The 26,569-nt window shown below is 43.0% G+C and overlaps 1 protein-coding gene across 3 annotated transcripts in view; it reads left to right on the forward strand.

Moving 5' to 3' along the window:
- The first annotated feature begins 2,860 nt into the window (after positions 1-2,860).
- Positions 2,861-26,569, forward strand: part of LOC138754259 (probable pleckstrin homology domain-containing family N member 1) — a 45,361-nt gene continuing 21,652 nt past the window's right edge. Inside the window, exons 1-6 of one of the 3 annotated variants that reach the window (XM_069918205.1) lie at positions 2,861-2,947; positions 3,055-3,270; positions 6,398-6,473; positions 19,843-19,989; positions 21,555-21,641; positions 26,371-26,434. In XM_069918205.1, the coding sequence (XP_069774306.1) occupies positions 3,185-3,270; positions 6,398-6,473; positions 19,843-19,989; positions 21,555-21,641; positions 26,371-26,434 (460 nt within the window). In that variant the 5' untranslated portion in view covers positions 2,861-2,947; positions 3,055-3,184. Of the gene's footprint in view, positions 2,948-3,054; positions 3,271-4,699; positions 5,820-6,397; positions 6,474-19,842; positions 19,990-21,554; positions 21,642-26,370; positions 26,435-26,569 lie in introns of those variants that run through there. The other 2 variants (XM_069918206.1, XM_069918207.1) reach the window with 2 other exon arrangements.

A 26,569-nucleotide genomic window follows, 5' to 3' on the forward strand; every position in this document is an offset into this window, starting at 1 on the left:
TTTGTGAAGGTTGCCTTAGTGATAGCAAGGAAATGTATAACGTCACGTGGAAGTCTGGCTCCCAACTAAATATTACACAATGGAATATGGAGGTACAGAGTTGTATCCTCCTGGAGAAAGTCATTCATTAGAGTGTGGCAGCCCTATACTTGTGTATACATAGGTCCACAGGTATAATTTCACCCCTTTGGAATAAAGGAAATGAAACAATCCGCCCCAGCAGGGAGATGTTTGGGATTAAAGAAGGGGTATGTGGGGCAGACGACAGACTGTTGTTTTATTTTCCCCTCACCCAGGATGCCACTTGGGGGGGTGCCCCTTGAAGGGAGGATCTCCCCTGCCCCGATGAGTGCCATTACCACTATCCTGGACATACAAGGAATACATAACTGTTTCTTCAATGCTTGGTAACTTGTCCTTGCATTCACTCTCAATTATACCATTATACCAATTATACCATGCCAAATACAACACGGCAGCCACCAAGGCCAGGTCTTACGAGACCTCCTTGTCACCGTCTATTTTGACACAGTGGCTACCCCTGCCATAGGGGCTATTTTGTGTAGATATGCCCCTGTATAGCATTGCATTAGTGCTCTGCCGTGCGCCTTTCTACTGATGAGTAAATACATGCAACATTCCTCTGTTACCCACTTCCCTGGGTTTCTCTAAAAGCCATAGATGTAATTCATCTGTACTCCTGCGCCTCTTACATCAATAGATGTGACAAACATAAAAATGATGAAATAGAAATACAATGTTTTGATGTTTATTCTCTGAAATAGGGGAACTTTGAACTTATTTTGGCATTTCTCAATCCTCACTAAGTTTTGCAATGTGAATGTGTGGCTGACACAAGGAAATGTCAACACACTGGACTCTGGTGGCATTTCCAGAGTTTTACCTGTAACTGAGAAACTTCTTACAGTGAGGAATATTCTCAATTGGAGCAAAACCTGCTGGTTCTGCAGTGTTTCCTCAATGATCTGATCTCCTTCACCCAGCTCCTTCCCATGTCCCCTAAACTTGTCTCCAAGGGCCCTATGGGAATAGATGTCATCAGCTTCACGACCAGACCATTTGGTTTATGCTGCCATTCAATAAGATCATGGATAATCTTCCTATAATCCAGTTCCTATCTCTCCATAATAACCTTTCATCCCTTTGCATTACCAGTAATCTATGTCTGCTTCCACCACTCTTCGAGGAGGAGAGTTCCAAAGGTTCCAGAGAGAATATATTTAACTTGGGAGTAGTGAATGAAGATGGATATTATCCAATCATCAAGAAACATCCCCATTTCTGACTTTATAGCAAAGGTATTGAGTTAAGGAGGAGAATCTACAGCAATATCCTGGGCTGAAACTAATACCTCCAACAAACACATCTTTTCCAGTGAGCCAATGGAGAGATTTCTCCTTGATCCCAAATCCTGGAAACACTGGGCATATCAAGCAGCATCTGTGAAAAAGGAAGCAGTCAATATCCCTGGGCCAGTACCCAGAATCTGTAGTTCATTGCTAGAAGGCATTGGCCTCACTGTCTCCTCACCTCTGAAATTCAGATCTTTGCTCTGTTTGGGTCAAGGATGTGATAAGACCTGTAGAAGATAGATCTAGGTGAAAGATGAGAAAGTTGAACAAGAAAGTCTGCAGATACTGGAGTATTGTACCATACACAAAAGTGCTGGAGAAACTCAGCATCCAGAGGAAGTAAAAGGCAATCAACATTTTGGGTCTGAGCCCTTCATTGGGACTTTGAGAGATGGAAATGGAAGTAAAGCACAAAAGTCTGCAGAAACTGTGGTTGAGGTAAAAACATAATGCTGGAGAAACTCAGCAGATCAAACAGTGTCCTTTATAGAGTAAAGATACATAACCAACGTTTTGGGCTTGAGCCCTTCATCAAGGTATGAGTAAAATGTAGGCAGGCACCCAAGTTTGGGCATCGGCCTACACGTGGTTCATACCTTGATGAAGGGCTCAAGCCCGAAAAGTTCGTTATGTATCTTTATCTTTGCTATATGAAGTCCACTGTTTGACCTGCTGAGTTTCTCCAGCATTGTATTTTCACTGAGAGATGATAGGTGGTGGTTTAGCACTGAAATCAAATAATATTTCTTTGTCTGGGGATCTGTGAACCTGGAACTTTTGCCTCACTCTGCAGTAAGGTGACTGTTCAGTCACTGAGTATATTCAAGGCCTTGGCCAATAGGAATTTTGGGTAGGAAAGTGGGATTGAAATTAAAGCTCAACCATGAGTTTGTTGAATAAAGAAAAACCCAACTCCTGCTCTAGGTTCTAAGGAGATCTGTACCTGGGTGGAATGGCAAATGGATGTCTGGTCCATCTCTCAGGTTAACATTGTTGAAAATGAGCAGAGCTTTATATAAAACATAGGTTAGGATTGTAATCTCTCCCTACATTCCACCCCTGATAACCTTTCAATTATTGCTAATGAAGAAACCAGCTCTGCCTTGAAAATATCAAGGAGTCTGCTTCCACCACTCAAAACCCTGTAAGGGAGAAGATTTCACCCTGTTTAATGATCAGCCCCTGGTTTTTAAACAGTGACCCTTCACTCCAGTTCTCATACAGGAGGAAAAATTCTCTCCACATACACCACCTCACCATCACTCAGAATCCACAATGCCTGCTGTCATTGTTGCTTCTGGCTCTCCTGTTTTCCAACTGAGCCTTCAGCAGATGTAATTTGATAACCAGGAACCTTAGGATCAAGGACAATGGTGAGAGGAGTTTTTACTCGATGCATGAATGTAGCCTGACATTTACTAATAGAAGATTGAAAATGCTCTCAGTGAGCTTGCACCCACTCTACGTCATGCATGGGCTGAACAGGAAGTGGAGATGGAAGAAGTTTCAGGCACAGAGGAAGGAGTGAGGTTTTAAAACCATCTTCCATGAATCATGTTTCATCCAGATTATCGGTAAGATTGTTCACTTTTGAATAATCTACATGAATTCACACAGGCAAGAGATCAGGAAACCGAATAAGTATTTGGGGAAACTATTTCTGTTGCTTGTTGCTTTGCAGAATATACTTCCTGGCCACACTGTGACGCACGGCCTGAAGCGTGATGTTTTGGCGAAAAGTTTATGATGTGCAGAGGGGAAGCTGGTGAGTGCGTTTTGAGACCGTGTGTGCAGACAAGTGTGGTTTAGACATGGGCTGCATCAGTGTTACTCCTCAGTGCTGCAGACACTCCAATGAGCAGGAACAGGAAGATTTGGTACAAATACCAAGCATCAGGTAGGCACCATTCTGTTCTCCATCAACCTGAACCATTCACACTGTGAGTTATCAGAACGTGTGGAGTAATCCATTAGTAAAGGTCTTAGTGTTAAAAGGTTTTGTTGTTGGGCCAGACAGGGTGATGTGGTGCTGTCACTGAGACGAGGATTCTCCATGTACCCCATCCCCAGACAGATCTTGGCATCTGCGCTGTTGGCTGTATGTGAGGGACCATGTCTTGAACATAAAACTCTGGGCTCTCTGATCCCAGCTGCCCTTGCATAACCTTTGCCCTGGGTGCTAACCTTGCCCTGGTTTTCACCCCAACTGTAGATGTTAACGGTACCCTAGGTGCTGACCTTTGCCATGGTTTTGACCCGTACCATAGATGTTAACCATACCCTAGATGCTGCCCCTGCCCTGGGCATTGGCACATAAATATCCACACAGTTCCTCCATCATCACCTCCCAAATCTCTCCCAGCAGGAAAAACTTGGCAGCTGGTACAGGGGAAGACCAGCACCTGCAGAACCCAAAGTAAGGTGAAAATATATCATCACTGATCTCCCTGACACCAGTGTTATCCTCACCAAAAGGACTGGTGATTCTCAAAGCCAATAAATGCTGGTCTTGTCCACACTGCCTGCTCCCCATTGATGAATCAAGTTGAGAGGGAGAGGTGCGGTAATGACATGGCCGGTGTGTATGCTTGTTTCCAGCATTAGGTCTCGCTGGGCACTCTGAGGGTTCTCCACATACCCATAGCAGTGCAAACCCAGAAACTTGTTAGATCAGTAATGATCTGAGCACTCCATAACTCAGTGCCTCAATGTCCTGGCTCATACTCCAGAGGCCTGGAACCACATCTGGACACATACCTGCAGGAAACTGGAACTGCATCTGGGCTCATTCCTCCAGGGAACTGGAACCACATCTGGGGTCATTTCTACAGGGAACTGGAACCACATTTGGGGTCATTTCTACAGGGAACTCGAACCACATCTGGGGTCATTTCCACAGGGAATTGAACCACATCTGGGGTCATTTCCACTGGGAATTGGAACCACATCTGGGGTCATTTCCACAGGGAATTGAACCACATCTAGGGTCATTTCCACTGGGAATTGGAACCACATCTGGGGTCACTTCTACAGGGAACTGCAACTACATCTGGGCTCGTTCTTCCAGAGGCCTGGAACCACATTTTCTTTTGTTTTTATAGCATGGTAACAAGCCCATGCCACCCAAATATTTCAATTGACCTACATTCCTGTACATTTTGAACAGTGGGAAAAACTGCAGACATGCTCTCATCAAGGTATGCCCAATTCGAACCCCGGTCACTATGGCTGTATCAGCATTGTGCTCGGTTAACCGCTAATGTGAATTGTGCCAATAAAACTTCTGACTTCATTCCTCCAGGTACCTGCAAACACAACATATGGGCTTCCCTCTCTTCCCGAGAGCCCAGAACTAGAACTAAGAACCTGAAAATCAGGAGCAGGAGAGTCATTGGCCCCTCTGTTTACTCTATTGTTCCCAGCTGACCCAATCAATCACAACCTTGGCACTACATTCTACACTCTGCCCACTTCAACAGGTTCCCTTTCAATATAGAGATACACCATGGTAACAGGTCCTTCCCGCCCACAAGTACACCCATTAACTTACGATCCTCGTATATCTTTGGATGTCGACCTGTCAATCTGTGCCTCAAATATCTTCAGTGATTCTGTCTCCTCAGCTCTCTGGTAAAGGGCCTTCCAAATCTTCATAGCCTTCAGAGAATAAATCCCCTTCCTCACTTCCTTCTGAAATGGAAGACCCCTTATTCTGATTCTGAAACTATACTTCTGGTTCTAGATACCTCCCATGGGAAACACTCCATTAGAATCTTCCCCTCACACTTTCAAACTCACATCTGTTTATGTCCACGGTCACTCTCATACATCTGTTGACTGCAGTGTATGTGACTGAACTTTGGGACACATCTCCATCTAACTGCTTAGTTATCATTGCCAGGCACTGCTACAGGAGAAGGCCAGAGTGCACTGGGACTCCATGGTCATGAGAAGACCATGTGGTGAGCACCAGATGCTGCACTGGAAGAGGAGCAAATGAATTTCTGCTCCCCTGGATGGTGGGAAGGGGAAAAGGGAAGACCATGGATGTGGCCCTCGAACTTCACGTCCAGTGGATCTTCCATCACAACTTCTATTATTTATCACCCACGTTCCACCACCAGGTCATCTCCTCCCTTCTCCTGTCAGCAAGACCCTAACCTCCACTCTCCCATCTCCACCACCCACTTCACACAACTGCAGAATATATGACTCCTGCCTGTTTATCTCATGCCAACTCCATCACTAAATGCAAGGCACCCATGTTCAGTCTTTAATGACAATCCAGAGCCCCACCTTGGCAGAAACTCCCACTCAGATAACTGTGACCTCAATAAGACTAACATTGGCTTGAAGAACAACTCTCCACCTTCCTTCTGGACACTTTGAAGTCTTCCAAGCTCAATATTTCAATTGATCACTTTCTCAGAACAGGCCAACTCTGCTGTAAGTCTATTTAATATGTATATTTTATTCCATTGTTTCTGACTGACCTGCTGAACATTTCCTACAGCTCTGACCTCTGGTTCACAACATTTATGTGTCTCTTTGTTTTCTTTTTCCAATTCCCTAATTGACCAAGTCATTGGGAGTATTTAAGGCAGGGATTGATAGGTTCTTGGTTAGCCAGGGCATCAAAGGTTACAGGGAGAAGGCTGGGGAATGGGGCTGAGGGGGAAAATGGAAAATGATTAAATTGCAGGGCAGACTCAATGGGCTGAATAGTCTATTTCTACTCCAATATCTTATGATCTTTTGATCTATTAACCATGAGGCTTCAAAAACAGTGACTCTGGCCTCACATTTCAGATGTCTCTTGTTCTAGTTCTTCTCTCCCCACTTTCTCTGCAACTTCAAACCAACTTGTTTTCTCTCCTTCCTAATTCTGACAAAGGGTTCCAGATCTGCAGCATTAATTCTCTTTCCACAGATGCTGCCTGACCTGCTGAGTTTTTCCAGCAATTTACTCTGCAAATGTGAACCTTTCATTCACTTTCTCCCCCCTCCCACCCCGTTCTTCCCAGACATTCTCCACCTCCAGAGAATGGAAGAGAACGTTCTGCCAACCCTGAGATGGAAAAACTGATCGGCCCAGAACAGGTGGGTGATCGTTCATGCTCTGCCTCCGACTCCAGGTCTAGACCTGACAGATGCCAAGTGCACAGATCTGACTGGACATCATTCTTTTTCACCTCCTTCAGTGAATTTCTTTCCAAAGCAGTTCACATTTTTATGACACTACCATCACTGTTTGTCAGGCCTGTGGTTTTGAGCCCCATTCTATGGTTCTCGGGCTCTGTATTGTAGGACTGGGGCACCCCATATCATTACAGATACTTGCATGAACAATGACTCGTTTTGCCCCTTGGTCTTGTGTGATCCACTTCCAACAAGAAACATTCTAAAATGTCGGGGATTTCCAGTAGTTTGCACAATTTAATTCTGAGTCTCTAATAACTGCAACCTGACTCAGACATAATCTCTCTCCATTCCCCCCTCAACAGCTTCTGGCACAGACACCACAAATCTGGCCCCTGATCTACCAATCTTCTCCAAACCCCCACCACCAACAACCAACAAATCTACCCTCTGCAATGATCACTGGTCCCAAATCTACAAACCCATTCTTTGCCCTTCCCCCCCCCCCCCCCCCCCCCCCCCACCCAGACCATCTCCCCTGCAAACCCAAACCACCCCACAGACTACAGAATTATCTGGTCTCCTTTCAGTGGGAAGGTGAATTTACCACCTGTCCAAGAACAACTATGGAGGGGATCTGTACAAGATCTGTGCAGTGATAAGGTGAGTGTGCAAGGCCAATGAGGGGGGGGGGGGAAGGTCTCTGCAGTGAGTGTGCAAAGCCATCAGTGGATGGGGGAAGGTCTGTTCCCTGCAGTGAGTGTGAATTGCAAACACATAATACCCAAAGCCTACCCTGAGCACTGTCACAATCCCCCAACCATTTGTTCTTGAGCTTTTACACAAAATCTCACTATCGGTTTCTACCTTCCAGCTCAACACAAACTCACTCCTTTAATCTTTATTCTTTCCAATCTTGTTTCTCAGAGTCAGAATCATGTCAGTGACCATTTGTTTGAGGATCATTCAGAAGAATTGTCTGGGGTAAAGATGATCTTAGAGATGAGTTAGTTGTGCTCTGAAAGCTCTCAACAGCATCTCGCAAGAACTGGTGGCCTTGGAAGTTGCCAAACTATCTCCCACTTGGCCTCATCATTGACTCACTGAATGTTGTTGAATGTTTCTGCTGATCGGGCAGCATTCTACCAAACAGCGTCAGATGTCTGCTGTGTGAAAGATGCAGCAATAATCATCCTTCATGCTGTTCATCAGTTTAGGTATTGCTGATAAGTGAATTACCTTCATCGTTTACAAAAAGCTCAAAGATCTCAAATATGGTGCGCTGAGGTAACAGCAAGCAAACAAAACTCAAAAGACTGTACAACAGGCTTTATTCAGGTAAAAGTCTGAACACCAGTTCTTGCTTTGGTGGCTCCTGTGTGACTGGCTCAGGAGGGGCCGGCTCAGGTCTATATTCGGCTTGGCTGATTGACAGCCGGCCAGGTGGAGTCAGCCTTTAGGTGGTCCTTCTGCAAGTATAGAGATCGCTCCCTGCAGTAGGTTGTGGTCGTATTACCACATCAACAAAACAATCGAGAGCTTGTTGGTTTAAGTTGGAAGGGGTAGAGCAGAAATTGCATCTTCACTGCTGAGAAGCTGGAGAAAGATGAATGATTTAAATGGCTGAAATGCGATATGAATGGAGGATTTGTGTGTGAGTGCTTGGGCAGACCTCGTTCAGAAGAAGTCTGCTGCTTGTGAGTAAAGTTCTCCTGTCTCCGACTACAGTTCAAGCAGTTAGCTGGCAGTTTGCCAGGGTGGATTTACTCCACCGTGGAATTACCATCTTTCATCTAATTTATTCATTAAAAGTTTTGCATTAGTGACTCCACCACCAATTCATCGCTGATTATCTCAGTGGTCAATTGATGATGACTTTTTGACAGCGTCTCAAAGGCCTGGGAGCCTTGGCTTCTCCCTCAAGGAGTTCAGGAGGATTTGGCAGATCTCCAGGGAGCCAGTTCACAAAGCATCCAGGGATTTCTGTTCATTGCTCACTCTCTCATCATCCGGATAAAGGACTCACATCTCGGATTCTCGTTTCGACGTGGGGAATGCGGGATGGTGTGCTCTGAGGAGGACTGAGTTAGCACAACTTCAATCGCATAAGACTTGCCCTCTCCTGTGGTGGACAACTGTTTTATACAGTGGTCTAGTATGTTTGTTTTTCGTAAATTAGCCAGACCCATCATCTGAAAGATCTGGGCCTTGTAGGAACCTGTGCTGAGCCAGCAACTTCAACAATCTATGTGGCCAGGAATTCTTACATGTCACAGGAACACAAGAATGTGGTCATGAAACGTATCCCCAACTATCACGGTTAGAAAATGTACAAAGGCAACACTGATGAGCGATGGCTCCGTGGCTTTCGATTGCAACTGTGTTTTGTGTGAGAAGCCCGAGTTGTAAACTAGTGTCGTAATTTGTGGATTAATTGCCAAAAGGCAAAAGAAATATGGGCAGTACTGGGGGGGGGGGGGGTAGTAATGAGGGGGTGGTGCTGAAGGGGATAGTAATGAGGGGGTGGTCCTGAGAGGGGTACTGAAGGGGGAGTAAGTAGGGTAGAACAGGGGGAGTAATGAGGGGGTATTACAGAGGGGGGAATAATGAGAGGGGTGCTGAGGGGGGAGTAATGAGGGGGCAGTGTTGATGGAGGAATAATGTGGGGGGAGTACTGAGGGGCAATACTGAGGGGATTAGTACTGAGGGAGGAGTAATGAGGGGGCAATGCTGAGTGGGGAGTAATGAGGGGAGTAGTATTGAGGGAGGAGTATGAGGGGGTAGTACTGAGGGGGTAGTAATGAGGGGGGCAGTAATGAGGGGATAGTAATGAGGGCATGTTTCAAGTCAGCAGACCTTCATCAGAACATGTATTGAACCTTTCTTTCCACACCCCACAGATATCATCTGACCTGTTGTGTTTACACTGTCCTCTGCTTTTATTTAAGATTTTGAGTCTGCACACTTTTCCAGCAACTTCCTGACAGGATTGATAATGTTAATTGATGGGGAGTTGAAGAACTTTCTCCCAGACCTTGACTCCCTTATAGTTTCAATGTCAGGCAATCTCTTTTTTTTTTTTTTTTTTTTCACACCATAAATCACAATAGCCATGATATACACTTTTTCTTTTCCACACATTTACAGTGACTTTTTCTCCCTCCCCCCTCCCTCCTCCCAAGCCACCCCCCCACCCCCCCCCTCTCATCCATTTTAGGTATACAATCTAGGTTGCATTAATTCAGTTAGACAATGTTGTCATTCAACAAAAATACACCAGAAATTCTACTGAGTCCATTCTTTTCTTTTCTTCTCCTTCCATCAACTTAGGTAATGTTTGTTCCCGGTAGGTTTTCGCTATTGTATTTAATGTAAGGCTCCCATACTTGTTCGAATATTTCAATATTATTTCTTAAACTATATGTTATTTTTTCTAATGGAATACATTTATTCATTTCTATATACCATTGTTGTATTTTCAAATTATCTTCCAATTTCCAGGTTGACATAATACATTTTTTTGCTACAGCTAGGGCTATCTTAACAAATCTTTTTTGTGCATCCTCCAAGTCAATTCCAAATTCTTTATTTTTTATGTTACTTAGGAGAAAGATCTCTGGATTCTTTGGTATATTGTTTTCTGTTATTTTATTTAATATCTGATTGAGATCATCCCAAAATTTTTCTACTCTCTCACATGTCCAGATTGCATGAATTGTTGTTCCCCTTTCTTTTTTACATCGAAAACATCTATCAGATACTGTTGGGTCCCATTTATTTAACTTTTGCGGTGTAATGTATAGTCTGTGTAACCAATTATATTGTATCATACGCAGCCTCGTATTTATTGTATTTCTCATCGTTCCAGAGCATAACTTCTCCCATGTTTCCTTTTTTATCTTTATATTTAAATCTTGTTCCCATTTTTGTTTAGTTTTACCATTTGTTTCCTCATTTTCCTTTTCTTGCAGTTTAATATACATATTTTTTATAAATCTTTTGATTAACATTGTATCTGTAATCACATATTCAAGGTTACTTCCCTCTGGTAAACTCAAGTTGCTTCCTAATTTATCTTTCAAGTAGGATCTCAGTTGGTAATATGCCAGCGCTGTATCTCCCGTTATATTGTACTTATCTCTCATTTGTTCAAAGGATAAGAATCTACTTCCTGAAAAACAATTTTCTATTCTTTTAATCCCTTTTTTTTCCCATTTTCTAAAGGCAAGGTTGTCTATTGTAAAAGGGAGTAGCTTATTTTGCGTCAATATTAGTTTTGGTATTTGGTAATTTATTTTATTTCTTTCTACATGAATCTTCTTCCATATATTGAGGAGATGGTGTAATACTGGAGAAGTTCTATGTTGTACCAATTTTTCGTCCCATTTATATAATATGTGTTCAGGTATCTTTTCCCCTATTTTATCTAATTCTAGTCTCGTCCAGTCTGGTTTTTCCCTTGTTTGGTAAAAATCTGATAGGTACCTTAATTGTGCGGCTCTATAATAATTTTTGAAGTTTGGCAATTGTAAGCCTCCTTGTTTATACCATTCTGTTAATTTATCTAGTGCTATCCTCGGTTTCCCCCCTCTCCATAAAAATCTCCTTATTATTTTCTTTAACTCTTTGAAGAATTTTTCTGTCAGTTGTATTGGCAATGCCTGAAATAAGTATAGTATCCTTGGAAAAATGTTCATTTTAATACAGTTTATCCTTCCTATCAGTGTTAGTGGTAGCTCTTTCCAATGCTCTAAATCGTCCTGTAATTTTTTCATTAGTGGATTGTAATTGAGTTTATATAATTGGCCTAGATTTTTGTTTATTTGCACACCTAAGTATCTTATTGCCTGCGTTTGCCATCTGAATGGGGATTCCTCCTTAAATTTTGAGAAATCCGCGTTATTCATAGGCATTGCTTCACTTTTATTTACGTTTATCTTGTATCCCGACACTTCTCCATATTCCTTCAATTTCTTATATAGTTATTTTATTGATAGTTCTGGTTCTGTTAAGTACACTATCACATCATCCGCAAACAGACTGATTTTATATTCCCTGTCTTTTATTTTTATTCCTTTTATATTATTATCTCTTCTTATCGATTCTGCTAGTGGTTCTATAGCTAGCGCAAACAATAATGGTGATAGTGGGCATCCCTGCCGCGTTGACCTGCTTAAGTTAAATTGCTTTGATACATGTCCATTTACTGTCACTTTCGCTAACGGTCCCTTATATAATGCTTTAATCCAATTAATATACTTCTCCGGTAAACTGAATTTTTGCAATACTTTGAACAAGTAATTCCATTCTACTCTGTCGAAGGCCTTCTCTGCGTCTAAAGCAACTGCTACTGCCGGTGCTTTATTTCCTTCTACTGCATGAATTAAGTTAATAAATTTACAAATATTGTCTGTTGTGCGTCTTTTTTTGATAAATCCAGTTTGGTCTAAATTTACCATTTTCGGTACCTGTTCTGCTAATCTGTTCGCTAATAGTTTAGCTATTATCTTATAATCTGTGTTTAGCAGAGATATTGGTCTATATGACGCTGGTGAGAGTGGATCTTTCCCTTGTTTTAGTATCACTGTAATTATTGCTGTTTTACATGAATCTGGTAAGTTTTGTGTCTAATCAATCTGGTTGATTACATCCAGGAGGGGCGGTATTATTAGGTCTTTGAATGTTTTGTAGAATTCTATTGGGAGTCCATCCTCTCCTGGTGTCTTATTATTTGGTAAATTTTTTATTATCTCTTGTATTTCTACTGTTCCAAATGGTTCTGTTAATTTATTTTGTTCCTCTATTTGTAGTTTTGGTAGTTCAATTTTAGTCAAAAATTCATCTATTTTCCCTTCTTTCCCTTCGTTTTCGGTTCGGTATAATTGTTCATAGAATTCTCTGAAGTTTTCCTTAATTTCTTTTGGATTATATGTAATTTGTTTGTCTTTTTTCCTTGTTGCCAATACCATTTTCTTAGTTTGCTCTGTCTTAAGCTGCCATGCTAGGATTTTGTGTGTTTTTTCCCCTAGTTCATAATATTTCTGTTTTGTCTTCATTATATTCTTCTCCACCTTATATGTTTGTAATGTTTCATATTTTATTTTTTTATCCGCCAATTCTCTTCTTTTGGTTGTATCTTCCTTTATTGCTAATTTTTTTTCTATGTTTATTATTTCCCTTTCCAACTGCTCTGTTTCCTGATTATAGTCCTTCTTCATCTTGGTTGCATAACTTATTATTTGCCCTCTAATGAATGCTTTCATTGCGTCCCATAGTATAAACTTATCTTCCACTGATTCCGTATTTACTTCAAAGTACATTTTTAATTGTTTTTCAATAAATTCTCTAAAATCCTGTCTTTTAAGTAGCATGGGGTTTAATCTCCATCTATACATTCTTGGAGGGATGTCCTCTAGCTCTATTGCCAATAACAGGGGTGAGTGGTCCGATAATAGTCTTGCTTTATATTCCGTTTTCCTAACTCTCCCTTGAATGTGGGCTGATAACAGGAATAGGTCTATCCTTGAGTATGTTTTATGTCTAGTCGAGTAGTATGAGTATTCCTTTTCTTTTGGGTTTTGTATCCTCCATATGTCCACAAGTTTCATTTCTTGCATTGATTTAATTATAAATTTGGTTACTTTGTTCTTCCTGTTAATTTTTTTCCCCGTTTTATCCATATTTGGATCCAAATTCAGATTGAAATCCCCTCCTATTAGTATGTTCCCTTGCGTATTAGCTACCTTCAAAAAGATATCTTGCATAAACTTTTGATCTTCTTCGTTAGGTGAATATATATTAAGTAGATTCCAAAGCTCTGAATATATCTGACATTTTATCATAACATATCTCCCTGCTGGATCTATTATTTCCTCTTCTATTTTAAATGGCACATTTTTGCTAATTAATATAGCCACTCCTCTTGCTTTTGAATTATACGATGCTGCTGTTACATGTCCTACCCAATCTCTCTTTAATTTCTTGTGCTCCAATTCAGTTAAATGTGTTTCTTGGACAAATGCTATATCTATTTTTTCCTTTTTCAGTAAATTTAGTAGTTTCTTCCTTTTAATTTGGTTATGTATTCCATTAATATTTAGAGTCATATAGTTCAGCGTAGCCATTTTATATTTTGTTTATCTTCTCTTTCCGTTTTTCCATCATTACCTTTCCTCCTTTTCCATTTCTGTTTTCTTATTTTCAACTCTTTACCAGACAACATTCCTACAACATCCAACATTTTCCTTATTCCCCTATTTCTATCTTCTTTATTCCCAATCTCCCCTTCCCCTCCTGAGTTGCCCTTTATCCCTTGTCGGACAACCACATCTCCCCTCTCCATTTGGATTTGCGAATCCACTCGCAAGCGTCAACTGATTTTGCAGTGACCGCTCTTTTCCCCCCACCCAGCCCCCCCCAGAAAAGATTTCGTTTTTTATATGTCACAAAGGTCACTCTTTTAGTTCCCTCCTTATTCTCTCTATTCCATTACCTTCCCTTATTAATTCTTGTCTATACTCTCTATGTTTTCCTCTAATTACAGATACTTTCACATATGCCCATTGTCTCTATTCACTCTTATACCTCTTTACCCGCATACATATCAATCGTGGTCATTTTTACCCTCCTTACCCGTCTTCATCCCTCAGTCTATTTTTGTCTTTACCCACATACATATCAATCGTGATAATTTTTGCTCTCATTACCCGTCTTCATCCCTCAGTCTATTTTTGTAATTGTTCTGCAAATTTTCGTGCTTCTTCTGGATCCGAGAATAGTCTGTTTTGTTGTCCTGGAATAAATATTTTCAATACCGCAGGATGCTTCAGTGTAAATTTATATCCTTTCTTCCATAAAATCGCTTTTGCTGCATTGAACTCTTTTCTCTTCTTTAGGAGTTCAAAGCTTATATCTGGATAAATGAAGATTTTTTGCCCTTTATACTCCAGTGGTTTGTTGCCCTCTCTTACTTTTTCCATTGTCTTCTCCAGTACCTTTTCTCTTGTAGTATATCTTAGGAATTTTACTACAATAGATCTTGGTTTTTGTTGTGGTTGTGGTTTAGGGGCCAATGCTCTATGTGCCCTTTCTATTTCCATTTCTTGCTGTAGTTCTGGACATCCTAGGGCCTTAGGGATCCATTCTTTTATAAACTCCCTCATATTCTTGCCTTCTACATCTTCCTTAAGGCCCACTATCTTTATGTTATTTCTTCTGTTATAATTTTCCATTATATCTATTTTTTGGGCTAGTAATTCTTGTGTCTCTTTAGTTTTTTTATTAGATTCCTCCAATTTCTTTTTTAAGTCTTCTACCTCCATTTCTGCTGCTATTGCCCGTTCTTCCATCTTGTCCATTTTTTTCCCCATTTCTGTTAAGGTCATATCCATTTTATTTATTTTCTTTTCTGTGTTGTTTATTCTTCTTCTTAAATCATTGAATTCCTGTGTTTGCCATTCTTTAAATGACTCCATGTATCCTCTAACAAGAGCAAGTACCTCCTTTACCTTGCCTTTCTTTTCTTCTTCTATTTCCCTGTACTCTTCCTCTTCCTCTTCTTCTTCCTCTAGGTTGACCATCTGTTGTTTCTTTGCTGCCCTTTCCTCCTCTTCTTTCTTGTTTCCATTGTCTTCTGTGGTCTCTTCTTGCTGCAGGTGTTCTGCAGCTGTCGTTGCCGGCTGTGGAGATCGACTCCCCAGCTGGTCCCCCCTCCCGTCGGTGTGTTTTTTTTCATGCGCGGTTGCGCACTTTTACTCGGCTCTGTGAGCCATTGTTGTAGTTCTCTTTCTACCGACCTGAGGTAGTGGGGTCTTCTCTCCACAGCGGGCCTCTTCGGACAGGTAAGGCCTTCACCTTTTTCCTCCGTTGTCTTCTCTTCCTCTCTTCTTTCCGTTGATTTTGATTTTTCTCCTTTTGTCTCCATCTTCTTTCCACCTTTATATTCACTTTTCTTTAACTTGTATTTCTGTGCCTTTGTATTTTCACTTGTTTTTCCCGACTTTTCTGGAGAGGGCTGGAGTTCACCGTCCGGCCACTACTCCATCACGTGACTCCTCCCTGTCAGGCAATCTTTAAGACATTAACTTCCTCTTCTCCCTGGAGTGGAGATTTTCAACCCTCATTAAGAAGACAACGTTTCCATTGGACCTGCACTGCCACCCAGAGGAGATTCTCTCAGTGTCCAATCTCAAACTATATCTCAGAATCTTAACATGTTTCAATAAGATCACCTCATTCTTCTGATCTTATCATGTGGTAACCCCTTCATTCCAGGAGTCAACCTAGTCATTCTACTCTGCACTCAGTGCAATGTAAGTCTACCCTTCCTGAAACAGACACCAAGACTGTGCACATTGCTCTTGAGGATGCAGCCTTTCCAGGACTGCATCAAGTTTTCCCACTTGTCTTCTCCAAACAAACACCTTGCAATAAGGTGCCTGACCTGTGTTCTTTAACTGACTACTTGTTGGACCTGCATACTAACATCTTGAATTTACTGCACTGAGACCTGACCCTAACACTCCTAAATGATGACATTTTTGTAGTTTTTAAATAGTAATTTGCATTTTCATTCTTCCTTCCAAAGTGGATAACCTCTCATTTTCCCACATCATACTCCATCTGCCAACATCTGCTGATACTCACTTAACCTGTTGACATCACTCTGCAGGCTCTTGATGTCATGTTGACAATTTGCTGACTCACCTATCCTTTGATTCATTTACAAATTTGGTCACAGCTCATTTTGTTCCTCTCATCCAAGACATCAACAAAGTGAAGGACCCAATACTGTTGCCCATGGCACCCCACTAGATATCAATTGCCGTTCTGAATTTGACCCATTGACCCCAATTCACTGAGTTTACCCTGATGCCAATAACATATCTCCAATCTCATGCAGTCTCATCTTGTGGATTTCATCGACTATCTTCTGAAAATCCAATTAACCTTTATCCATGCATGTTATACACTCAAAGAACTCCAGAACCTTCATGGCCTACTTCTGTTCCTTGTGATCAAAAAATCATTTCCCTCTCATAATGCATGTTGACATTTTTATTCTTTTTAAAATTCACTGGATGGTCTTATTACTTTCTGAATGTCCTGGGTTTTCTCCTAGATAAACTGACTATGCTTTCTCTCCCCATTCTTTCTTCTATACTGGAACTACATTCATCTTTTGCTAATCCTCAGGGGGACCTTTGCAAAATCCAGGGAATTTCAGTAGACTACAATCAATGCACCTTCTCTGTAGCCACTTCCTTTAAGACCCAAGAATGAAAATCATCAGATACTTTACGCCCTTACTGGCTTAAGTAAAAAAACACAGGATCAGAAATGGGCCATCCAGCCCATCAAGTCTCTCCCACCATTTAATCATGAGCTGATCCATTTTTCCACCCAGCCCCACTGCCCAGCCATCTCCCCATAACTTTTGATGCTCTGCCTAATCAAGAACCTATCCATCTTGTTTTAAATACACTCAATGACTTGGCCTCCACAGCCACCTGTGGCAATTCCAGATTCACCACGCTCTGCCAAAGAAATTCCTCTGCGTCACTGTTTGAAAGTGGACGCCCTTCAATCCTGAAGTTGAGACCCCTTATCCTAGACTCTCCCACCATGGGAAACAACCTTTTACATATATTCTGTCCACACCTTTTGAACATTTGATGAGCTCCCTTCCTCATTCAAAATTCTGAGTACAACCCAAGAGCTGTCAAATGTTTCTCATATGATGACCTTTTCATTCCCGGATTCAACCTTGTGGACCTCCTCTAAAACCTCTTTGACATGCACATCCTTTCTTAAATGAGGAGCCCAAAATGGCTCACAATACTCCATGAGCTCTCACCAGTGCCTTATGAAGACTCAACATTACATTCCTGCTTTTTTCTATACCTCTTGAAATGAATGCCAGCATTGCATTTGCCTGCATGACGACTCCCCAGTCCCTTTGCATCTGGATATTTTCAATTTGTCCCCATTGAAAAAATAGTCTGCTGGTTATTTTTGCTATCACAGTGCATGACCGTACACTTTCCGACATTATATTTTATTTGCCACTTCCCTGCCCATTCTCCAGACCTTCTGCAGCCTCCATGTTTCCTCCACCCTCCTTTGTATCGTCTGCAAACTTGGTCCAAAGCCATTCATTCCCACAATCCAAATTATTAATATACAAAAGAAACGGCCCCAATACTGATCCCTGTGGACACCACTCGCAACTGGCAGCCAATCCAAATATGACCCCTGTATTCCAACTTCCTGCTTCCTACCAATCAGCCACACTAATAAGTTTCCTGTAACACCATGGGCCCATTAGTTTGTTCAGTAATTTTTCACCAGGACAGATTATTTTAAGTCCTTTATTCACTGTAGCACCCTTGATTATCTATTATTTTTGGAATGTTTTAATGCCTTCTACCATGAAATCTAATCAAAAGCATTTATTTAGAATATATGTCATTTGTCTTTTTTCCTTTATTAATTTCCATCTTCTCCTCTCAGGACCAATTTTTCCTAATCTCTAACCTACTACACTGAAACCTCGTTAGAACGCGATTCGTTAATCTGCGGAATCGCTTATAGCGCAGGTGTCTGTGGACCCCAAACTTTGCAAATTTTGAAAGATACATGGGGATGGGTTTGAGAGATTATTGATATATGCGTTTTGCCCTAAAAATCCGTTTCTTTGATGAAGATGACAAAGGGAACCAATTGAAATTATAAATACTTGGTGTACCTGGCTGACAGAGCCTGGAAGGCAGTTTCAGCAGAAACCATGTAGAACTGCTGGCGCAGGACTTTGAAAAGGCACCTGGCACCCTGGCGGTCGGCACACTGCAACCCATGTGCTGGTGGAGAGCGGCACAGTGTGCGCATCGCTCCCTCTTCTCGACACACCTGTGGATCTCACTCTATAAGTTGCTGCTTTTCTTCTTCCGCTGTCCAGTGGAGAAGGACAGCGTCGATGGGCCGCACACTCATGATTCAGTTCGGCACTCCCCCGTTTCTGGAAGACATGATGAGACAGATCCAGCGGCAGCACGCCCTGACGAATGGGAAAGATCACGTGGTGGGTCTCCTTCAGGAGAACAACGAGGCAGAGGTGAACATCGCCACCCTGCAGTTCTGCCACAGCATGGCGCAGCAGTGGCTGTTTGCCAGTGCCACGCAGAGCTTCATGCCAAGCGGCTAGGTGCTCCAGACCGAGCTGGGAAGTTTGGCGTGCACTCGCACCTGGTGATAAGAGAGCTGCGACAGCAACACCTGCTCGTGCCTCTGCACCATGTGGGACACGTTCACACACTCAGACGCGGCGGCAGGGCTGGAGGGGATCCACCTGAACCCAGAGATGCACAAGCACGGCAACGGGCGCTTCTATCAAGCCAAGAAAGACGCACGGCTGTATGTCCACAACTACCAGATGCAGAAGGTGCCGGGCGCTAAGGCTCTGGTGGATGGGCACAAAAGTTATTACTTTAGACATCCCCAGTCCAATCAGCATCCACATTATATATTGCTTTGATCTGTAATGGCAGCTCCTTTTAAGTGGTCATTTTAACATAAAACATAACATAACAATTACAGCACGGAAACAGGCCATTAGGCCCTTCTAGTCCGCACCGAACCGAACACCCCTTTCTAGTCCCACCTCCCTGCACAATGCCCATAACCCTCCATCTTCTTCTCATCCATATACCTGTCCAACCTTTTCTTAAATAATACAATTGACTCCGCCGCCACTATTTCTCCCAGAAGCTCATTCCACACGGCTACCACTCTCTGAGTAAAGAAGTTCCCCCTCATGTTACCTCTAAACCTCTGCCCCTTAATTCTTAACTCATGTCCTCTTGTTTTAATCGTTCCTCCTCTTTACGGAAAATTTTGAAGGAAAATATTGGGGAAAAACTCAATTTTTCTGTAAAATAAGTTGATTAAAATTCAGAATACCAATATTAAAAGAATGTGCTTTCTTTCATTCATTGAAATTGTTAGTTATAGATAGCGGATCCTTTGAAAACTGGTAATATTTGAGTTTGATTATCCGTGGGCGCTCTGACATATATCCATTTGTTCCGTGACTCAGCTGTTAAACGGTATGAAATCTTGGACCCCAACTACCACGTTCTAACGAGGTTTTACTGTACTAACCATTGCGATATTGTATCATTTCAAATGTGATTGTAAAATAATCTCATCAGATTGAAAGTCTTGGCTCCTGTTTATTTCCTTCTAAATCCACTCAAATGGTACAATGGACATACTCACATTTTAAGTGGATGTGTAATTACTAGTTAGCCCACAGCACTTCTGAATTTTGCAGGTTGACGCATTCTGGGGAAAGTCACACAGAGACTTGGAGAACTTTATCTGCACTAAGCCCATAAAGGGCTGGGAAGGAGAGGATATCAGATCTCTAGGTGAAATCGTGTGGTCATCTTCAACAATTCTTCTTGATCAGCACACTGAGGTAATCACTTTTATTTCAGCCTAGAATTAAAGGCATTGAGATCTCTTCCTCCCTCAACCCTGCCTCCCTGCAACACTATCCTGCACAATCTGGCACAGAGGGCTCACTAGTGCCTTCTTCAGATAGGCTTATAATGTGCAGACAAAAATAAAACAGAGTGAAACATGAAAGTCTGCAGATGTAGTCAAAACACGGAGATGCCGGAGGAACTCAGCCAGTCTCAGTGTCTATAAGAGTTAAGATAAATAGCCAATGTTTTGGGCCTCAGTCCTTCCTCAAGATAGGAGTTAAAAAAAGACAGGTATCTGTGTTAAAGGCTGAGGAGAAAGGAGAAGAATGAGGGGAGATGGTGGAAGAGTACAGATCACTGGACAAAAGATGTTAATTGGATATGATAAGAGTACAGGAAAGAGGAAGAGGAAAGATGAGAATTTATTTTAGTTCTGTGAAAGGAGACAGGGAAAAAAAAGAGAGAGAGAGAGAGAGAGAGAGGAGAGACATGGGGAAGACGGGAAGTTCTAATGGAAACCAGAGAAGTTGATGTTAATGCCGTCCGGTTGAAAGGTGCCCAGATGGAATAAAAAAGAACTGAACTGCTTTCCTTTGAACTGTAATTGTAGGAATCACAGCCATTTTACTCGTTAAAAAATCTCACCAATAACAATTTGACAATGATTAAACAATTGGTGTCAGTGATGCTGGATGAGTGGTTCCTTAGTTACCAAGGATAAGAGGTGGGAGAATGGGGCTGAAAGAAAAAATACATCAGCCATGATTTGATGACGAAGACTCAATGGGCCAAATGGCCTAATTCTGCTCCTTTTTAGGTTCTTCTTGGAACCCAGAAGAAGTCTCCACTCATTTGATATTGCTGAGGGAAGGAATAATAGGGTTAGTCTCTGGGATGCAGAATCCACACCCTTATTACTTCCACACCTCCTCCCCTTCCCCCCATGCATGTCCCTACACGCCAATGGTACAGAGTAATGCCAAAGAGAGTGGATTCTCCCTGTCACCCTCATCAAACTTTCCTCTGCTCCACGTGTAGGTTCAGTCTGCAGCGATAATGTGTTTACCTTGCACTTGCAGCTAGAAATTAATCAACTCCATTGGAACTGATTTTGCTTGTGATTTGACAAGTCCTCTGATTGCTCCCTCCATGTCCGGCTGAGGGCCCTGCCTGGAAACCCCCCCAGTTGCTGAAAAACAGGAGAGGTTGGGGGTTATCTGGTGTGGGAAGATGTGGTGTGGAGGAAGGATGCTCTGTGGAGAAATCTGGGCAGTGGTTGGGGAAGCTGAGCTCAGCTCATCAACACTCAGCATTCAGCTCATCTGTAAGGCAAGAAGACCAGAGTAGGCTGCACTGAACATACTCCCCGCTTCCCCATCACCACCCTCTTCTCTCTCTGACCTCATGACATTCTTAAGGGCCAGAGGGATTTGAGGACTCAGTGCAGAGTAAGAGGGAGAGGGTGGTGAGCAATCAGCAGAGAATCAGTGGGAACATGGTATTCTGTCCAACCAGCAAGGGCACATAGTCACCACACTTGCTTTGACTTTCACAGGAGGAGAGTTGGAGGCACTTGGTCCTCTTCCCCTTGCACCTATTGATTCTGTCTGTGGATGAGGAGAAGCAGATGTTCATTTACCAGGTAAAAGCTGGTTGAATAATTTCATTCTGACTGATGAGAAGGATATTGAAGGCTATGGTCAGGATGCAGGTCAATGGGACAAGGTACAATAGTTCGGCATAGACTGGATGGATGGACTGAGGGGCCTATTTCTGCACTAGAGTATTGCATGTTTCTATGGTTCTATCAGTGGAGTCTGAGCACTCGAGGGATAGTTTCTCAGCTATAGGCTGAAACAAGTAACTGATGCTTGCGTTACATAGTATTCCCCTGACACTGCAGTTCACGACACTGTCGCCCCCCAACTCTGCAGCTCCCAATCCTGCAGCCTGCAACCCTGCAGCCCCGACACTGCAGCCTGCAACACTGAAGTCCACAGCCCTGAAGACCACGTCACTGCAGCCAAACGGCAGCACGACACGACAGACCGCGACATGGCAGTCCGCAACTCTGCGGCCCCCACATGCTACAAACTCAACATGACAACATGGGTTCAATGTGTGATCGGGCATCAACTCTCTTACGGAGGAGAACTTGTCCCTCCCGGGACTCATCAGCAAGATGATACTTCTTGTTCAAGCATTTTTTTGTTTCAAAATTTACTTTATTCATAAAAGTGTGTACAAAATACATGTTTCTTCACCTTCATAGCATTATTGGGTCTGTACCTTTGTATGTCAGCACCTCCAGTGCACAAGGCACTGATGCCACTTGTGTGCCCCCATTTTACCTCAGTGTCAGTGTAACAGATGTGTTGATATTTGACGTTAACAGAACCATTTATCTCAGATTATGTAGTGGGCTTGGTTACACACTACAGCACATTTGACAAACACTATGACACGAAGAGAGAACGAGCAGATTCAAGGGGCCAAATGGCCTACTTCTATTCCTTTCTCTTATCTTATGAAGATGTTAGTTTGGAAATGCCAAGTACAGGGTAGATTGAGCACTCTGGTACACAGCCTCTCCAGAGCCTGGCTGGCCTTGCTGATCCTGGAGTCAATTTCTTTGTGCAAAAGACCCATCTCTCGAGATGATGCTCTCCAAGTACTTGAAGCTGTCTAATTTTGTCAGCTGGGTGTCGTCAACAATGATTTTTGGTTCTATGAAGTTAGTGTTTGGTGCAGACTGATGGGAGTACTTCATTTTGTTCAGGTTGATGGTCAGGCCAAACAGCGTAGCAGCATCGTAGAATTGTTCAGCATTAACTGTAGATCACTATCTTTGTGCTGTGGTCATTCCTTCTCTCCTATATGGATGAGAGACCTGGACTCTGTATCAAGCAACTGGAGAAATTCCACATAAGCGGCCTCCTTTCCATCCTTGCTATTTGTTGGCAAGATGTGTATCCAACTTGGAGGTCTTGGGTCACGTGAAGTCCACCAGTAGTGATCTACAGTTAATGCTGAACAATTCTACGACGCTGCTACGCTGTTTGACCTGATCATCAGAGCCCAGATATGGTGGGTAGGACATGTCATCAGAATGGATAACCACCATATGCCTTGCCAGCTGCTCTATGGTAACTGGAGACCAGAAGGTCATCCATGAAAGTGTTATAAAGACACTGTGAAGGAAACCCTAGCTACTGTGACATCTAGGCAAGAGAACTAGAATCTGCAGCTCCTGACAGGTCCCGTTAGCGAGCCCTGTTCTATGAAACATGCTCCAGTTTTGAAGACAGGTGCTGTCAAAAACTGTCAAAAACGTGAACAGTGTCGCAAAGCAGCAGCCACGGTTATTACAAAAATGAACTTCCAGTACCCCCAATGTGTTAGACTCCGCGCTTCCAGTCTGGGACTGCAAAGTCACCTTTGTTTCCATTGATGAACTGCACAACGATGTGTCTTCTTCAAACCTAAGGACAACCAATACAATTGGATACATTCAGCCTTGTGCTGGCATTGCTGCAAACCCCAGATCCATTTGAGTGACAACTGCCTTACTTTGCAAAGTCAAATGTTGGAAGAGAGGTTTTTCAAAACAAACTGTGATGTCAGGTCACATGGAAAGGGAGACTTTTTTTTGAATCAGAAGACTGCAGGAGTTGAAAAGTCAAGACCCTGTGGCACACACAGAAGTAATACAGTAATCTCTAGAAAGAGAGGGAGATGCTGGTCTGTCCTCTATTATCCTTATCATAGGAGATATCCTGGAAAGACAGAAGAATTACAGTAATCTCTAGAAAGAGAGGGAGATACTGGTCTATACTATATCACAGTAGCCGGAATAAGAGGAGAGTCCCTGTGGGCCACAGCAGACGGTGTTAGTCCTTTGTGAAACAAAGGGTTGAATTTCTTTTCTTTGGCTTGGCTTTGCGGACGAAGATTTATGGAGGGGTATGTCCACGTCTGCTGCAGGCTCGTTGGTGACTGACAAGTCCGATGCGGGACAGGCAGGCACGGTTGCAGCGGTTGCAAGGGAAAATTGGTTAGTTGGGGTTGGGTGTTGGGTTTTTCCTCCTTTGTCTTTTGTCAATGAGGTGGGCTCTGCGGTCTTTTTCAAAGGAGGTTGCAGCCCGCCGAACTGTGAGGCGCCAAGATGCACGGTTGGAGGCAATATCAGCCCACTGGCGGTGGTCAATGTGGCAGGCAACAGGGTTGAATTACAGTAACCAGAATAGGTGCTGTTATGTAGCTCCTAACAAAAAGGGACTATAGAAATAAATGGATTTCAAAAGGAAATCCACTTCTCGACTGCTCTTTTGAAGATAAAGAGTGCAGCCTCATAAAGGAAAGAAACTTCAGAACTCTAAGAACTAAGAGGGAGTTGAAGATCACTAGTGTGAGAGTTGAGAAGAACTCTCTTCCTGGGAAAATAGCTCAACAAGATTTGTGAGTTTGAACAGTCTAAGGACTGAATCAGTGTTAGCAAACACTTCATTGCTACTTTAAGCTACAATTTAAAATAACTTGATGTTTCATAATAATTTCTGAACTACAATTTAATAAATTTCAAGTTCAACCAGACTTTAAAATAATGGGCCTTAAAACTAACTTTACAGACTCAAGTTTAAACTGAAATAGTTTGGACTTTAACACGCACACACATTCACACATAGTGGGGTTAAGCTTAGAATTAAGTAAGTTTTGAGTTAAGTGGGAACTATTAAGTGATTGAGAGTTTAATAAAAAAACTATTATTTTGAATTTACCACTGTCTGGTGACTCCTCCATTGCTGTTCCTGTGTTAGGACTAATGGTGGTTGGTTAGTTCGTAAGTCAGTGGCAGAAGGTCCTTACACGGCATGCCTGCCCACACAGCCTTTGCCATGGCTGCAACAAGCTTCAGTGGATCTCTGCTGATGTCAGCAGCCTGCTGGAAAAGCCACCAAGTCATTATCCATGAGTTAAAGGCTTGCCAGAGAACACACAGGAGACCTCAGCAAAGACAGGGAGAATCTGGCACTGGCTCCATACTGAGAGAGGACTGGTCATTTCCACAAAATCGAGTGACATTACTGAAATATGACTCCACTACCGACCTGTGCTCAAGTGTGGGAGCAGGGAGGAAATTATTCCAACCTATGGTTAAATGGAAATAACACGTTAGAATCTGTGTCTCTCAATGGAACATGCGTAATAGGTGCCAGTATCAATGACGTGATTAAGGTGAACAGGCACAAGGATATGTGTAGGGCTTGTGTAGGATGTGTACAGGTGTGTAGGGTGTATGCAGGGCCTCTGTGTGTGTGTGTGTGTGTGTGTGTGTGTGTGTGTGTGTGTGTGTGTGTGTGTGTGTGTGTGTGTGTGTGTGTGTAGGGCAAGTGCGGGTGTGTAAAGCATATGCAGGTGTGTTGGGTGTATGTAAGGCATAAGCAGGTGTGTAGAGCATGTGCAGGTGTGAAGAGGTTATGTGGTTGTGTAAATGTGTGCAGGTGTGGAGGTGTAAGGTATGTGCAAGTGTGTAGGGTGTTTCTGGGTTTGTAGGCCATGCACAGGTGTGTAGAGTGTGTACAGGTCTGTTGGATGTGTGTAGGCCATGCACAGGTGTGTAGGGTGTATACAGGTCTGTTGGATGTGTGTAGGGCATGTGCAGGGGTGTAGGACGTGAGTAAGGCATGTGCAGGGTATGTGTAAGGCATGTGAAAGGTATGTGAAGGGCATGTGCAAGTGTGTGGAGCGAGTGTAGATGTGTGCAAGAATGTAGGCCATCTTCAGGTGCGTGCAGGATGAGTGCAGGGGTGCGGAGTATGTGTAGGCCATGTGCAGGGGCCCAGGGCATGTGAAGGAATGCAGGATGTGTGTAAGCCCCATGCAGGGGTGCAGGGCATGTTTAGGCCACGTGCAGGTGTCCAGGATGGTTGCAGGGCATGTGTAAGGGTGGGGGACGTGTGTAGGGTGTGTATAAGGGTACAAGACATATGTAGGGTGTGTGCAGGGGTCCAGAGCATGTGTAGGAGTAGGGGACGTATGTAGATTGTGTGTAGGGGTGGGGGACGTGTGTAGAGCGTGTAGGGGTCCAGGGCGCTTGCAGGGGTGCAGGGCATGTGTAGGGGTGGGGGACTTGTGTAGGGTGTGTATAGGCCATGTGTTGGGATACGAGATGCGTAGGGAGTGTGTAGGCTGTGTGCAAGGGTCCAGGGCGGGTTCAGGGCTGGCAACATTAAGCTACATTCCTAGGTTTTGGTGAATTACTCGAGTAGGAACCTGCCAAACCAACAGGAGGAGGCAAAGTGGGTACAGCAGCAGGAACAGCTCTCAGCTCAGCATTGACACCACATCTGTTTACCCTCTGTATTTTGCAGGGGCTATTGCCACTCTCAGGGATTTCAGTCAGAATACTAAGAAAGAACACTTTTGAAATCACAGGTAAGACTGAGTAATGGCCAGCTCTGGGCCACACACAGAACCTCATTGAGCTCCCGGCACCAAGCTCTAGTAATGTGAGATAATGTATTGTGAATACTGTGGCCTTTTCCAAAGCATTCTGATCTGATCCAACAA

The sequence above is a fragment of the Narcine bancroftii genome, chromosome 2 (assembly GCF_036971445.1).
Source record: "Narcine bancroftii isolate sNarBan1 chromosome 2, sNarBan1.hap1, whole genome shotgun sequence".
Lineage (NCBI taxonomy): Eukaryota > Metazoa > Chordata > Chondrichthyes > Torpediniformes > Narcinidae > Narcine > Narcine bancroftii.